At 39.2% G+C, this 16,535-nt stretch overlaps 1 protein-coding gene across 2 annotated transcripts in view; it reads left to right on the top strand.

The window, feature by feature from the left end:
• Positions 1-16,535, top strand: part of iqgap2 (IQ motif containing GTPase activating protein 2) — a 32,967-nt gene that overhangs the window by 1,084 nt on the left and 15,348 nt on the right. For both annotated transcript variants that reach the window (XM_037097854.1, XM_037097855.1), the window contains exons 2-12: positions 3,178-3,277; positions 8,738-8,894; positions 9,425-9,502; positions 10,959-11,035; positions 13,214-13,281; positions 14,310-14,423; positions 14,526-14,704; positions 15,418-15,505; positions 15,644-15,807; positions 16,035-16,122; positions 16,328-16,491. In XM_037097854.1, the coding sequence (XP_036953749.1) occupies positions 3,178-3,277; positions 8,738-8,894; positions 9,425-9,502; positions 10,959-11,035; positions 13,214-13,281; positions 14,310-14,423; positions 14,526-14,704; positions 15,418-15,505; positions 15,644-15,807; positions 16,035-16,122; positions 16,328-16,491 (1,277 nt within the window). The remainder of the gene's footprint in view (positions 1-3,177; positions 3,278-8,737; positions 8,895-9,424; positions 9,503-10,958; positions 11,036-13,213; positions 13,282-14,309; positions 14,424-14,525; positions 14,705-15,417; positions 15,506-15,643; positions 15,808-16,034; positions 16,123-16,327; positions 16,492-16,535) is intronic.

The raw sequence follows: 16,535 nt of genomic DNA, 5'->3' as shown, positions 1-16,535 counted from the left end.
TGTGTATCAGAACCAACCTGAGCCTGTGTTCATGGAGGAATGTGGATTCAAAAGAGGTGTGCCCCCTGGGAACAGTGCTGCAAATTATATGTAGTTTGTTGCTGTGAGATAGTCTTTGGGACCATATAGCCATCTTTTAATTTGTTGGCCTTGACATGGTGCGCAAAAAAGTTCCACCCTGCAAGGATGAGCTGACTGAAAAAAGGAAAGTTCAGTCAGTATGCACTCACCCTCGCGCCGATGGAGGGTCGGTTGAAGTCTCAAAGTCCACAGAACATGGGACTCTGGAGACTTGAATTTAGATCAAAACCCAAGCAATACATCAGTTGGCCAATATTAATGGGCCGATATTGGATCATCACAGACATATCAGCATCATCATGTATGTTGTCTGATGCGCTGGTGTAAAAACATTTTGAAGTTTGTGATGCAGAAAAAGATACTTGGGACTGATTTTGTTATTCCCCTTGAAGTCGACATTTTGGACAATAACGTTTAACAAGTAACACAATTATATTCTGCCTCTGTTAGATATCTTTGTAACATGTGTTTGGTAACTACATTTTAGGACTTGTTGCAAAAAAATGTGTGTCAGCCAATATCTCATTATCTGATTTTTTTTTCCCTTTACTGCCTAATATCAGTATCAGCATTGCCCCTAAAAAAACAAAACAAACCATGCATCAGTTGTGCTTTATTCAAATCAAGTTCCCACTGACTTCAGTTGTTTAGGAAAATGCTGCAACACTTTTCTGCTGTGGAACCCCAGACATTTTTTGTGAACTACGAACATATCCTTTAAATTGGACTAAACTAGTTCCCAGATTTGTCTGTGAAACAGGCCAACCCAAAAGAAAAGTTGGTCTTGATGTGTGGTTCTCCTTAAAAAAGAAATGCCTCAGTAGAATAACCCTTCAGCTAAACAAAAGCATGACTCATAATCATAGCCCGTAACTTGGGTCTGATGATCCTGTGACACGTTAAAAACAACAAACCCATCCTGAAGGTTAAATATAATGCTCAGTGCAGACAACCTCTTCCAGGAAGTGTGTGAGTGAGTCAGTTGAGGTAGTGTGTAATGGCTGCGCTGCGCTGCATTGCTCTGCCTCTGAGACGAGTGTTCGTACACTATGTCAACTGCACAGCTGGGCCACTGATGTTTTGTTCGGATGGCTGGAAACTATGCTCATGAGGGTTTAGGACATTTCACTCAATTGGCAGGACACCAAATTGTCTGTGTGGGTGTAAACTGTGTGTGTATATACCCCTATATATATGTATATATGCAAGTGTTTGGCCTGTGTCTCATCCCACATGCGAGTATTATGTCAAGCCTCTTCTGAGACTTTGCAAACGGATGTCTGTGCAGGTGGCTGATGAATAAACAGAAGTTAACAGAGAGTGACAGAGAGGTTTGAGATATTCAGGCAAGCCCAACAGAGGTTAGACAGATTAGATACTTAAGTTGGCCCAGTGGGGAAATTGTTGTGAACTCCACAATGTAGTTCCAAATACAATACATGTAAAAATTATTGATGTAAAATGCTTCAAAAGGCATTACACTCTAAGTAAATAAGGCATATCATGTCAGAAAGAATTACAGATTTATGAGTGTGATTAATTGAAATATAAACATTATGTCATGGTAGACAGTGGTGTCAAAGGAGTAATATTTTGCCATCCTGCTGGGTATTAGGATTGGATTACTTGGAGAACTTAATCAGCAGGTTTAACCAGTTTATTTTGGCATCCCTAGAGGTAGTAATACCCACTAACCCATGGACAGAAGATAGCCTGACTGCTGTGTGTTTGCATGTGTATGTGTATGCAGTATGTGTTTCTTTATGTACTACCCCCATAAAAACCATGCCCTTCTATGTGAAACGTCAGCTGCTATCCTGTATTCTAACTGCTTGGTCTAGTTGGTGAAAGCTGTGTTCTTGAACTGAGCCCCAGGGCTGAGATTGTCCCTTCACTCAGCCAGAAATAAAGAGATTTGATTGGATTAGAGCAGGGTAAGAAGCATTGGGGGGAGGAGATCACATTAAGCTGCAGGTAAAGATCAACTCTCAGCAGAAGACGCTTGTCAGCCGTGCACCCCACTAAGGCCACTTTGACCTGGCCATTTCATCTCCCTCAAGCGAGAATTCACTGGGACATGGGATAAAGGAGACTTTAAACTCTCAAAAGTCAAAATAAACATCCTTTAACAGGAATTATCCTCTTGTTTGTGATCAGGTTGTGTGGTACATGCTTGCATGTTTGTTAAGATGATTAACTACCTCACTAATGTTAGAGGCGTACTGTACCATGCATAGTCCTGTCAGTACAATTCCATTAAAACTCGTACCAAGCATCCAAGTAGGCTTTCATAGGACTAAAAGCCATAATATTGGCTATGAAGACATTTCTAGCATTTGCGAGATGGCTAAGCTGTTATATACTGTCTTTAGCCGAGTAGTGAAACTCACATTTGTAATTTGCCACTTTTTGTAATTTACCACCTTTTTGGGGATCAACATCTTCCTCGAACTGTAATTTGAAGCTACAGACGCCATCATACTGATTTGCGTGTCGATTACCATTGAAACGGTCAAAGCTTTGAAGCATTTGGGTCAGCCTTAGTAATGCCATATCCATAGAGTAATACATTTCATGATATAGCACATTTTCTGCTAATTCAATGAATAGTTTATATCAAATATCCAAACCAAAAGACCTAGTTCTCATAACATTTTGAAGTAGGCCAGCCTACAGTTTTCTGTGCCATGTCAGACTTTGTATACCCAAACCACATCCATGCAAAAGAAATAGCTTCTCGTTAAAGAACAAGCTGCTGGTTTTTGTCCCAGCTGGTCAGGGTCCTTCTCCTGTTCAGGATAACCCTCTTCTGTGCCACGTTTACTCTCCTCCACGCTTGTTTGTGTTGCCTTCTGCAGATTTCCTGCCAGCAGCCGTGCCATGTAGAAGAATGCACAGCGTCATCCTAGTGACAAAACATATTGTTGCAAAGAGTGTGATTTGGGACACAGGCACACCCCTAAATGTCATAATAATTATGCTCTACTTTTTTTTTTTACTGTAATTATGTAATTTGAAGCAATAAGAAAACATGACACTCGTATGTTAACAAATGGAAAATAGTGACTTCATGTTGAATTTTCTTGCTCTTTTTAGCCATTCAGGATGACGAGAGGCTGTCAGCGGAGGAGATGGATGAAAGGAGACGACAGAACATCGCCTACGAGTATCTCTGTCACCTGGAGGAGGCCAGACGGTGAGATGGGATGGGATGAAGGGAAACACTTTGAAGATAAGAGGAACTTAATCGCACATGTTGATTCAGAAGCAACCACTTTCCTTAGCATTATTTGCTTTGGCAATATCAAACCTGATGCTTAGGTGGAGCATCAGGTTTGGTTAAGGTTTGTTTATGTAGAACAGTTTTGTAAGTTCAGTAAGTTTGTGTGTTTAATCAACATCCTTGTGGGGATATGAAAACAACAACATGCAGTTGAGAGACCAAGCAATGGTGAGAAAGCAGAGCAGTATGTAGCTAAATCATTTTTTCTGTTAGTATGTTGCTGTAATGACAGATAAAGGCAGAAGCAGCAAGCACTTGAGATGATGACACGGAGCAGTAAACATTCACGAGAACGTGTGCGATTAAGGCACGGCAGGTGCTGCTGACTTAGCAGAAAGTGTGTCTCTCTCTCTCTCTCTCTGCTGTGCCCTTAATCTCACTGATCACTGAAATAATCAAATAGAAAACTCAAAATGTAGAGGGTTTGTTTATGATTTTCTCAGTAGGTATGGTTAAAAATTGTGTCTCCAATAACTTGCAATGATTTTTTTTTTAAAAGTAAGTAATTCTAAAGACAACATGAACATGAACTCTTTCTTGTGAGGTTCCTGAGCAAAGCCAAAACTAACCCACTTCCTGTCTTCTTCATGAGGGCATTCATCTGAACAGGAAGGAACAGGATGTGTACTGGTGCCTCTCTTAACACAGATTTTGTGACAGCCCCACCCATTCAGCGAGCGATTGATTCCCAGGATTGATTATTTATGATCAAACCCACTGAAGCATTCTGTAGCTGAGGGGTTGTTTCAGCAGTCATGCTTCTTCTTGGGACACTCTTTTATATATGAATGTGTGCAGCTTCGTTTGTATCAGCATTTCCTCACAGATTATTGTTTGGCAACTGAGGTTGCCCTTTGACTCATTACAGTTTGACTGAAAAGCCAACATTATCTTCTTATGTCACAGGATAACAAAGGTCTACAAGGACAGGTAGGCCAGACAAAGCACAGATTAATCCATTTTAATCGAACCATGCCTAGATTATGACACCTTTTTTGTGTATTGTTCTGAAAAACTTTTGTGAAAGGCTATCTGAGACAGATGCTTTAGTAATACTCCAAGGTTGACCTCAGAATGGCCGCTGTTTAACTCTCTCATACCGACACTTTCACCTTCTAGCTTCCTGTTATTACAGCCCAGTGCACAGGGACTTTTCTATATTCCTGTGAAATGTGCCATAGAACCTCTATTCTGGGAAAGGTGTCAAATTAGATTAGGATTAAGACAGGTGCCTGCAGAGCGTTGGATTAGGTTCTGTTCTCTGGGGTCAGGAGTCAGCAGTAACTAACACAAGGGAACTTTTGTAGAAGCAATGTATTTAGTACACCTTGTTTATGATCTGAAATGTCAATAATAATTTGATTGTACACTTACGTTTTTGTTAGCACTGGTGACATTGTCCTTCAATTAACCCCCAACTCTAGAACATCAGAAGTGGCCAAAATACTTTTTAGTGTTTCAAAAAGCATTTAAATTGATCTCCTGTTGGGTGGCCAAATCACTATAAGTAGACAGGTGTTGAGTCCATCATGTATCTTGTGATGTCCCTGATATTATGAATTCAGAATAGATTTCTTTTCAGTGCTAACAGATCCTATCCTTATCTACAACATCGCTGTAGGTGATAGGTCACAGCAGACGTTTTGACTTGTCAAATCAGAAGAAGCACAGGTGTTACTAGTAACATCAATGTTGTCGTGTCACAGACTGAGTGACGGCATTAAAAACACGGACCCTCAATAAAGTCAAGCAGCCACTCCTGTGCTGTAATGTCAGAATGTCTTCTGTGATTAACGGCCAACTGATTTGAACAAATAAAGTATTTTTCTTCAAAATTTGATTTCTTTCCGCTCACTCAAGGTACTTTTAGATCCCTTCTTATATCATTGAGCTCCATGTACAGTTTTCTGATGGTTTATGGCACATATGAAATTTCATTTTTAATATGCACAGATTTCTTTACGTAGTAGAAGGCCTACGTGCTTTGTTCAAACTTCTAACTACTTACTGCTGTTGGTGGTGTCAACTAATAGACACACACACACACACACACAGTTTCTGGAATGAGACTTTGTTCCCTTGCTGGTAAGTAAACAGTGGATGGTTTACATTTGTATCTTTTTTGGATAAAGGAGCCTTTTAGTTTGCTTTGGTACAGGCCTGGCGGATATCTGGAGTATGTTTTCATTCAAATTTTTAGACACACCCTATCCAACCACATTTGCTAGAATTCAGCCATTACAGACACACAGGCACATGCACCATCACAAGCTCATGACCAGCATGACTAAAGCTACGTGACGCAGTTTTCAGAAGCAACCCTCTGTGACTGGAATACTGTTGCTCCAAGCAAATTAGCGTATATTGCTAATCATGTGTTGAGGTAGGCCGGATTTAGGTCCCAGAGTCCAGAAAGCTGTCTTTTGTTTATCCTGGTGAGTTGCAGGACAATCACAGGAAGGCCTGCTTTGGAGTGTTGTAAACAGGAGTGCTAGCCTGTCCTGCTCCAGAAGACAAGTTCCCCCAACATTGTTTTAAGCACAGGAAGTGAAGTTTCACAGGAGAGCTGTTGCCCATGCAGGATGTTGCTTTGACCATGTTCCCGCCAAACAAATCTTTTTTTTTTCTCAGTAATCTTGACTACCATCAGCATTTCCTCCGACCTTTTATTATGTCACTTCTGTGGAGATGTGAAACTAAAAATGCATCACTGTTTTGCCCTGGTTTGCCTCGTCTACTAAACCGTTTTGGGTGTGTGTGCACCTGTGTCAGTTTCATATTTAAGTGGGCTTTTTCTAACAGGTAATGTTATGTGGAGGGAAATGTGTTAACTGATATACTCCTGTTACTTGATGTTTTTATTGTTTGATTGATTCATCTGCCAAACATTTTTTCTGGTTAATTGATTAATTATTTGGTCTGTAAAAAAACTCAGAAAAATCGCAATTTCTGAGATCCCAGGATGCTATATCATTTAATGCAGGTTTAGTTTAGTCTGACCTATAGTCACAAAACATTAAATGTACCATAATGTATGACAAAAAAGGATGGAAAGGCAGCACATTTAGATGACAGAGGAGCATAAACTAGGAAATGATTGCCATTTTTGCTTGAAAGTTGTTTTTTTGTTTGTTTGTTCTTTTGGCCTATGGCTTTACTGACAGGACAGCTCAGGGAGGTGACAGAAAATGGGATGAGAGGGGGGATGGATGACATGCTACAAAGGGCCACAGATTATTCACAAAATAATCCTCACAAGAGAAGTACCTTTTTTCATGTACTGTAATAAGAACATCTTTATTGACTAAGATAGAACTGAGACATAACTAGAAGCAAATATTAAGTGACTATACTGAAGTATGGGAGAGTTCATATTCTTACATATTACGCAGTATCTGACTCGGTTACAAGGATGCTTTATTCTTCACTGTGCCTAACTGCACACTCCACTGGGTCTGTGTTGACAGTGCTTGTTGTGTTGTGGTTGTCCTTTATGTGCTGACACACATTTTAGCAGACTTGATCTTTGGAGCACCTATAAAGCTTTAATTAACCTAAACAAGGTTTCTGTGCAAATGCATGTGGGAGTTAAAATTGTATTGTTTGTCTCTGAAAGGTGGGAGTTACAGGAAGTAATGAAATCTAAATACAGCATTTTGGTTAAATCAGTGGGCACTGTACACTCCCTTTGGCAAATAATACATGCGTTTGTAGGATGATGAGCCAAAAGGTAAAAAATTTACAGAGGGGAACCAGTGGGACTGAGGCATAGCCATGATAGTAAATATGGTGTCATTTCCAGGCAGTAAGATAATGTGTAACAGATTCTTGCTGTTACAAATCATTCACTAGTTCTTCTGGAATGGATTTTTCCATATATCTCTGGCAATAGGCTAGCCACCTTTTTAAAAAGGAAATTACATCAGTTGGCAAGAAGGTTAGCACTTTTATGACATAAACTGAATATGCTTTACTCAGTGTTTAGTTTCCAGTCATTTCAAACCTCACTGTGGTCGTTCCTTGTAGCGATGAGATACTTTTTCTATCATGATAACACATTGTTGTCTTACAGATGTGAAACTCATAAATCATTCACCAGTGATCATTTCTGGTGTTTGACTAAATAGAGCAGTATTAGGAACTTGTTTGCTGTTCACTTCTTTAACCTCACATTGTTCACTGGACAAGTAAGCCTAACTCAACCCTTTGGTCCCGAAGCTCAAACTGTAAGTTCATCCATCCCCCTTGCTAAAGCATGCTAGGCTCAGTGTGGGTGCTGCTTGTAACAATGCCCAGTTCTCACTGGCCTCTGGCCTACAGACTACTTTGTTGCTCTGAATTTGAGTTAAACTCATACAAATGTATTTAAAGGTTTTATATTTACTATCTTGGCAATAAAAAACTAATTTCAAACTGTGTAGTTCAGTTCTACTTCAGTTTCTTGGATCAGGAAGGGGAGCAGGTGTAGGAAAAGCCAACATTGACTTGCTGACCACATGCAGGCATTCAGCCACCTTGTGAATTGCACTGCACTGTGAGTGACTCACTGTGTAGATCTCAGGTGGCAGGGTAAACAGACTGGACTGATTTGTGTTTTGAATGTAACTGTAGCATGCTGTTTAGTATTACAGACTGTCACCAACTTGAGCCCGAAAGTTTAGTGGTCCTGGTGTTTTTAAAAGGAAATCTAGCCATGCACTTTGAATTGACCTATTACTACTGAGAGTAGTTTCATTTCATCTTTATTTAAATTTACCAAAATAAAATATAGCAATATATCATATTGCTTCCTCTTGTACCAAATATCAATATTTTTTTTAAAAACATGCAGGATAGTCTCCTGCCAGTTTGACACACCAGACTCACTACTCCATGACTCTTTTTACATTTCTGTAAATTTGATTTAGACAGATTTTTTTTCTTTTCTCTTTCATGGCTGTTTTACATTTGTATGATGGCATATGTTGACATGGACCAGCTGCTGTGTGAGTGTTAAAGGAGCACCTAGCTAAGACTTTATGTACTTTTGTACATTGTTTCATTTGCCATGTCAAATTCAGTTAAACTGAAAGCCCAATGTAGCAAATAAATGTATAATTCCTGCTATTTGCCCTCATATAGAAGCGTTGTCAGTTACACAGACATTGTGATATATTGTAGATGATGACTGTCTATATCAAGTGTTGCAGAATCTCTGTATTGTGATACTATCTTCATCGTGGGCAATGGATTGTGAGCTACAATGATTCCAGCCCTTATTTGAGATGTTATCAACTTTTCTTTTTTATGCAATTAATATGCTTGACAAAAGACATTATAGGGATTCGTATTAAAATCCAGTACCTGCTCTGAGGTCAATTTTTGTGTACTCAGGTGGATGGAGGCCTGCCTGGAGGAGGACCTGCCCCCTACCACCGAACTGGAGGAGGGACTGAGGAATGGTGTCTATCTTGGCAAACTTGCCAACTTTTTTGCTCCAAAAATGGTGTCTGAAAAAAGAATCTATGACAGAGATCAGTCCCGCTATAAGGTACGTCTGTTCCATTGCATTTAAACTCTGTCCATTGTTAGATAAGACCATAGATGTATTCCATTCGCATTTTTCACCAGCTTTAGTCATAACAGACAGGAAGACCCTCCATGTATTTTAGACACTACCTGACAGTTTGTAATGGTTTCATACAGGAAAGAAAGAAATGTGGCAGGCGAGTGATGGGTCCTTACTGTAACACACAGCTGTTGTGCTGGTCCACTACAAACATTTCCTAGCAAGATTTTTTTTATTGCACTTGTCTAAAACAACATATTTTTAACAAATACTAAATGAGACTGTTAGATGCTATAAGAAGTTCAGGAGTCATCATGAAAGTTTTAGGTATCAGACCAGCTCAGCTGTTGCTGTTTTCTTAGTTCAGCATTAATAGAGCTCGTCATGATAACCATCTCGCACAGTTGTTCAGTTCCAGTGGTAGGTTTCGAATAATTTCTTTGCACTTCCCCATAATAAATTGTGTAATTTATATGTTTGTGCTCCCATTTTTTTTTTTTTTTAATCTTCAGAGCAAAGGGCTACACTTCAGACACACGGACAACACGGTGCAGTGGCTCAGAGCCATGGAGTCAGTTGGTCTCCCGAAGGTAAGGGGCTTACACAAAAAAAAATAGTAATGCTCTGTGGTTTACAGACATGTGTAGTACTTTATACAGACCTTCACACTTATCACACCTTGTGAAAAGACAGATTTGGTAATATTAGTAAGTACCCCATTTGCAGATTAGTTAAACAAACAAATAAGCAAGCAAAAATTGCTAAGGAGTTCCCATTCAAGTGATGTTTTCCAGCACCAAGTATGGAATTGGATAGCTTTGACTCTGTCATGTGTTCATTGACTTCGGGTTGTTACATAATTGCTCATATAAGAGGGGAGAACTCATCTTGCATCTAAGAGTTGAATCCATCTACTCTGTGGAAGTGAAGGATCTATGATCTACAATACGGCAGTTATGTAATTACTGTACTTGGGCAGAATCTATCCTATGAAAAGAGGAAAACTGCTTCAATTTAGGCCTTAATTCATGTAATTTAAGTCGCTGGAAAAAACAACTGAAAAGCACTTATGTAATCAATTAACATTGCTTTCAGCGCATAGTGAGTATACTACAACCCTTTTGAGAACCTGGTTTTGCATGAATAAATATTTAAACTACAGGTGCAATCCCCTTAAATCTTATTGCAAAATGTAAATAGTTTAATCCCTGTGACATAACACAGATGCACATGCATTTCATGTATCTGTAAGAATGTAAATATTGACAGATCATATTGTTAGGAGGTGTGTTTCAGAACAGTATTAACCTCATTTAATCTTTTATGAGATGTCACGAAAGACTTCACTGAGGTGTGTCATGGAAATGAGAATGAGGTAATATTGATAGCCACTTATCTCTGTATGCCCTCTGGGATTACCTTTCATTGTAATTGAATTGGCAATTTTTTATGAATAGCCTTTTCAGTAGTTGCCTCTCTGATGATGTAATCCTATTTGTAACTTTTTCTATTACATTAACCCACTTTTCCTTTGCAAAACCACGAAGCGGAGAGCATCATTCAGGTCTGACACGATCCAAAATAATTTTAAAGATGGGCCACTCCAGGCACAGTGTAATGGGATATCATATGTAAGATGTGACACATGTGTAAAAGAATGTTATTTAAGTTTTATGCATTAAGTATGGATTTTTAAGTAGACTACAGGTCGCAATATACAGACCATCACTGGAGGAGGAGCAGCAGCATGAACACCTGTAAAATGTATTGCAGTCCGATGCAATAGTGAAGCAATAAATGCTACCTCTGTGAAGATTGTAACTCTGTCTTTTAGAAATTATGCTTGTGACCGGTGTTGATTCAGCTCTGTGGTACCGAAAATTATGTGCTGTACAAAGGTAGTGTTTATTCCAGTGCAGTACCCTGAGATTGCATCATATTTTACTGACGTTATTATGTTAAAATTTGAACAAACATTGAGAAAGATATTTAGCTTCAGCAGAATAAAAATGAGAGTGAATGATCTATTATGGCTTCTACTTTCAGATATTCTATCCCGAAACGACAGACGTGTATGATCGCAAAAACATGCCCAAGGTGGTATACTGCATACATGCACTGAGGTAAGAATACAAGGATTTACATGAGTTTTCACTTTACCTTTATGCTTTCCTCAGGACTGACAGCAAAATTGCCCACTCACGAGTCTTATGTTTGCAGAGTGGTAGAGTACGCAGTTGCTTTTTTCCTGGAAGTGCCACACCTGAATGTCAAATTAAATTTCAATTCCAGGAATTAAATGAAAACCATTTTGACTATACTGCGACTGTTATAGAGGATCTTAAAGTGAAGTGCTGGTATCTGGTACTTGGAATTAAACTGTGAGCTAATAAGCAGATTATAGATATCAAGAGTGCAGCAGCAGTCTGCTCATACTCTTTGTTACTGACAGATTACTCATTGTCTAATTTAGAGTGACTTCCTTCCACTTGATGGTTAAGGCAGACAGTGTCAAACACTTAGGTTTAACTTTGTTATGTCGCAGTTTATTTAGCTATTCACACAGCAGTGTTTTCAAGTTCAACCCATATGTAAGATGTCAAATGTATGAGACTGCTTAAACTAACATTTCTTACTGCTTAGTGTCATTTAGGCATGGCCTCTTTTTGTTCCCAGTTCAGACTCTAATTTCTTTGTCAGGATATGGATTAGTCCTTAGTAATTGATATAATACAATGTGATGCTGATATGAAACAGGAACTGGAAAGTACTTATCCTACATAGGTAAGACAGAGAATGTGCTTCTTGTCAAACACAGATCTTTTATGATTTGTCCTAAATAGGCCAAGGCTATGTTATACAGCACAGTGCACTTAGATCTGTCAGCTATCACTGCAATGTAGCATGTACACAAAGTTTTAGTTTTCAGTGTCTTGGAACACTTTTCTCAAATTGTCTTTCTTTAGTTTGCTTTGAACACTTTTGATAAACTTGATCACTTTATAGACACTGCTTATACAGTATAAACCTCTATTCAGCATGTAAGCAGTGTTTTTTTGGGAGTGCTCTACTTGACTCATTGTCTCACCACAAAGGGTAAATTCTTTGTCATGGTTTCAGTTTTGTGAAAACTGATGTAATAATTAAAAAGAATAGTTGGTGGTGTTTGTGAAATGTGAAATGATAAGCTTGAATTACAACTTTAGGTCAACTTCATCTTTTTGGCTCAGATTACTTGGAATTAACTGAAGTGCCAATTTTATCTATCTGACCCGTTTAGTCAGCCACACACAGATTTAAGGGGTGGTTATGTCAGCTGCTAGGATTGTTTTCTCTGTTGTAGTGTTACGGTCAGTCCCTGAGAGAATTGGTTTCCTTCCCCACTATGCACACACGTGCTCTTCCTTCCTGCAAGTCCAGCTTAAGTCCCACAAGGACCCAGTGAATACTCTGCTTCCCTGGGTACAAACAAACGCAGACATGGAGGCTGAGCAGCAGATGATCTTCCACATTCAGTGTGGTGGAAAATTGAACGGTAACACCATGTTAAAGTAAAAGACTAGCTTGTTTAGTAAATTCTAAAATTGTAATTGCAAGTGGGGCCTAAGTTGTTGTCTAAAAGGAAGAGAGAAACATTTAAAAGCACAAGGAATATCCAGTCTAGATCTACAGTCTACAGAGAGCTAGTTGCTCCAAGCTAGTCAGCAGTTTGTCTGTCATGCTTGTAATCAGCCACCTTCATTAACCCAAGTCAGCTGTTATGGTGTTTGTATTTCAACTGAGCTAGCTGCCTGCATGTTAGAACTGACTTTGTATAAGCAGAGTTTAGATATTCGTCCAAATCTCCCTGCGTCCCAAGGACAGAGGGCATTTCATGTGTACACACACACACTGTGACCAAAGGCCAGAACAACCAGTTTCTGCAGCTGCTCCATTCCAAGCTGTGCTGATGCCAGACCTGCCTCGAATATATATAATTCATTATAACTTATCAGGTACCTGCGGGAAGATGAAAGTTTTATGAAGTTTCCAGCTGCCTGCCTGCTGAGTCCTATGCTCAGTTGTGGACTGGGCTGGCTGACATGGTGCAAATTGTAATGTGAGCAAACACTACCCCCCTGTGGTGCAAGTATGACATGGGTGGGAATTAAAAGCCATCAGAGCGAATTGCAATCATAAGGGGAAAATGTCCAAAACTACAGTTCCAGGTTCATGACAACACAGTTATTCATCAGAATGTTTTCTAGCTTCTCTGTGCTTTATTTACAGGTAAATCTCACATAAAATATGGTTTATTTCAGCCTTTACCTGTACAAACTGGGTATTGCACCACAGATCCAGGACCTGTTGGGGAAAGTGGCATTTACAGGTAATACCAGTTCCCCTGATACAAAAGTTCAGCACAAAAGTTATATATGATGTGTTTGTACATGCACCTCATTAAACAAAAGAAGAAAGAGGAAAGTTATTTAACTGCTTTTAAAGGTGTTAACACCTACTTGTCCATGTGGTCATTTAATGAAAATTATTTTTATGTGGGAGGTAATTTTATTTGCAGGTGTTGTTGGGATTTAGTTCAAAACATGGCAGAATTTTAACATGTGCTGAAATGCATGTAAGGTTTTTTGAGGATATTTCGAAACATCTAGTCTGTAATGTAGACGTTTGAATAATCCAACATTTCAATCTATTATAGTATCCCCTGCAGTGATTCAAACAATATTGAACAGGACACACAATCTACTGAGCTTCAAAGCTTCTGACATTGAATTTACAGTGGATGCCTCAGGGTTCACACACATTGGGTTCATCACATTTGAGTCGCATTTTTATATATTTTTTTCCTATATGTAACTAACTTTAATCAAGTTTAATTTTGGTGTAGATAAAAAAAATGCCAGTGGTCTGTCAGTTCTCTGTCCTAAAGGTTCACTGAGGATTATCAGATGTCTAGTAAGTCTACGGAGCTCTTAATCCTTGAGCGTTCCAAATAGATGGACATACATGTGACAAAAATACACAATCATAGCAATGTTGTCATACTATTAAACGTGATCAGAAGGCGTTAATAACACAAGAAATGCTTGTGTACCAGATGGACAAGATGGAAGACTGCAACCAAAGTAAACATAAAAAATGCATTCAACACATTTGTTAGAATCATAAACATGTTTTGTTAAGTAACTGAATGTAAACATAAATTTGTATGCAAGAGAGCCCCTCTAGCCCCTTTTTCTTAAAACACATTTTCCGGTAAAACAGTCACTACATCATTTTATAGTAAAAACCACAACTTTCAATTGTCCTGAAAGCACTTCATGGGGTATGTTTTAGCATTTATGATGATTAACTATGTAACACCACAATTTTGTCTGTAACCGGTAATCTGTTTTCCAGAGGAGGAGATCAGTAATATGAGGAGTGAGCTAGAGAAGTATGGCATCCAGATGCCAGCTTTCAGTAAGATTGGAGGAATCCTGGCCAATGAGCTTTCAGTGGATGAAGCTGCCTGTAAGTCCTCTGACATTTTTGCTAATTCTGTATTGATGTGATTGACTGATGAGACTTCAAAAGATTTTAGCCAACACTAGTATTTTTGCATATGCTCTTCAGTGCATGCTGCTGTGATTGCCATCAATGATGCGGTTGACAGAGGTCAGGCATCTGTGACAATGGGAGCCCTGAATAATCCTAATGCAATGCTGAAGAACATCCAGGAAGCTTTGGCCCAGGACTACCAGGATACACTGAGCCAGGAGAAGGCTCGTAAGCAGAATCAGTCCTCAGGGAGGGTGAGAAGCCTAACAAACACTTCAGTGACCTCATATGTTCCAATGTCCAACATTTTATTTGTATAATAATGTTTGTTACAAAGTCACACTGAGGCTAATCAAGCCCTCTATACAGGGAGAGCTAGTAATGAAACAAAGTTTTTTTCAGTTCCTTGCTTGATTGCTCATTCTCTTCTCAACTACTCACCAGACTTTTTCTTAGACCATTTGCTTACTTAAATGCCTTTCCAACTACACTAACATTAAATGAAGTTGCATTCACCAATAAAAACACATTTCCACTAAAACTGCTTTAAGCAGTTGCAAAGCTAAAAGTCGTTAAATCCATATTTGAATATTGCAAAACAAAAGTAATACTATGACTGTTATTCTGAATCAGTGACTGCAGTGAGTTGTACAGACAATTCTAATGAACTGAGGAGATATTCACTGAGGTCTGAAAGGGGGTTGCCTGCACTGACTAACTCCACAGGCCCTGCCAGCACATTCCACTGGCTGCAGTGTCAGCTGTACTTCACCAAACAAAACCCTCTGCAAAATCTGGCATCTTGCCTCCCATATACTGTACAAACAGGAGCCGTCCATCTCCGCTTAAAAGATGAAATGTGATATGGATAATCTACCAATCAGCATGAATAGCAAAACAAAAATGTGATCAGACACAAATGAAGTATGCTATATGAAATGTTTATTTTCTTTGTCACTCTCATTAGCGCTCCTCAGTTGCTACTGAAGAAAGGGATGTTTATGAGGAGCTGCTGACTCAGCAGGAGATCCAGGGCTGCCTTGACATTGTGAACAGTAAGGATTGTCCCTGCTAAATACTATGAACGTCTTCCATTTTGTATGGCAAAAAATCCTACAGTGTGGTTCCGAATGGTCAGGAGTACTGTTCATTATCCCTCAATAACATTTATCTTGGTTTTACCTTGTCTCCAGTCCAGTCAGCAGTAAGGCAGGTAAATCAAGCGGTGTTGAGCCAGGATGAGGCTGCTCTGTTGGCTGCACTCAGACTTGAAGCTCTATCCCTGCTGGGTCTTCAGGATTCAAACTGTCGCTGGTACCTGGAACATTTTACCACTTACTGCCAACATAAATCCAAGGTACACTGAATAAGAGTGACTTTACTTTACCTTCTCAGGCAGTCAGTACATTGTTTTATAAAGTAAAAGTCTTCAGAGAATAAAAATATGTGAACCTTTATAACTTCAGGTGAAATTAACACTGCCTGGCACTTTGCCCTCCATGGAGCATAAAGACATGCTAAATAGTAATTGGGATGGGATCTTAGTGTTATCTCTCTTGTGTAACTTTTATGTTTGCACTACAGGATGGAGGAAGGGCAGTGATGGTGGACAAAGAGGAGATTCAGAGAGTTGTCAGCTCTTGTAATGACTTTGCTGAGGCAGAGAAACGAAGTAAGCATGTTTTGTTACTTACCATTGATGTCTGTTAACAGTTAGTAGTACTGCTAAGTTGAAAGTCACATCAATATGGGTTTTCCAAAGCCATTTCAGCATGTACAATTAGTTTATTTAGGTAGCTTTATTTATATGGCAGGAAAGAAGTTACATTTTGATTCTTCAGACTTGTAACCAATTCTTATTTCATTTTCTTGAACAGAACTTGAGGCAGTTGTAGCGATCAATAAAGCCATTCGTCTTGGCAATGCAATGGAGACGGTGGAAGAGCTGATGAACCCTGAGGCACAACTGCCAATTGTCTACCAAACTGCTGCCAACCTCTATCAGACTGAGCTTTTCAGTTTGCAGCTTCAAGGGGGGCGGGTGAGACACCATGTCACCATGCAATTCTGACACTTAGACATGTG

This window comes from Acanthopagrus latus, chromosome 5, assembly GCF_904848185.1.
Source record: "Acanthopagrus latus isolate v.2019 chromosome 5, fAcaLat1.1, whole genome shotgun sequence".
Lineage (NCBI taxonomy): Eukaryota > Metazoa > Chordata > Actinopteri > Spariformes > Sparidae > Acanthopagrus > Acanthopagrus latus.
The sequence above is the reverse complement of the archived record's forward strand: the minus strand, read 5'-3'. Positions and strand labels throughout refer to the sequence as shown.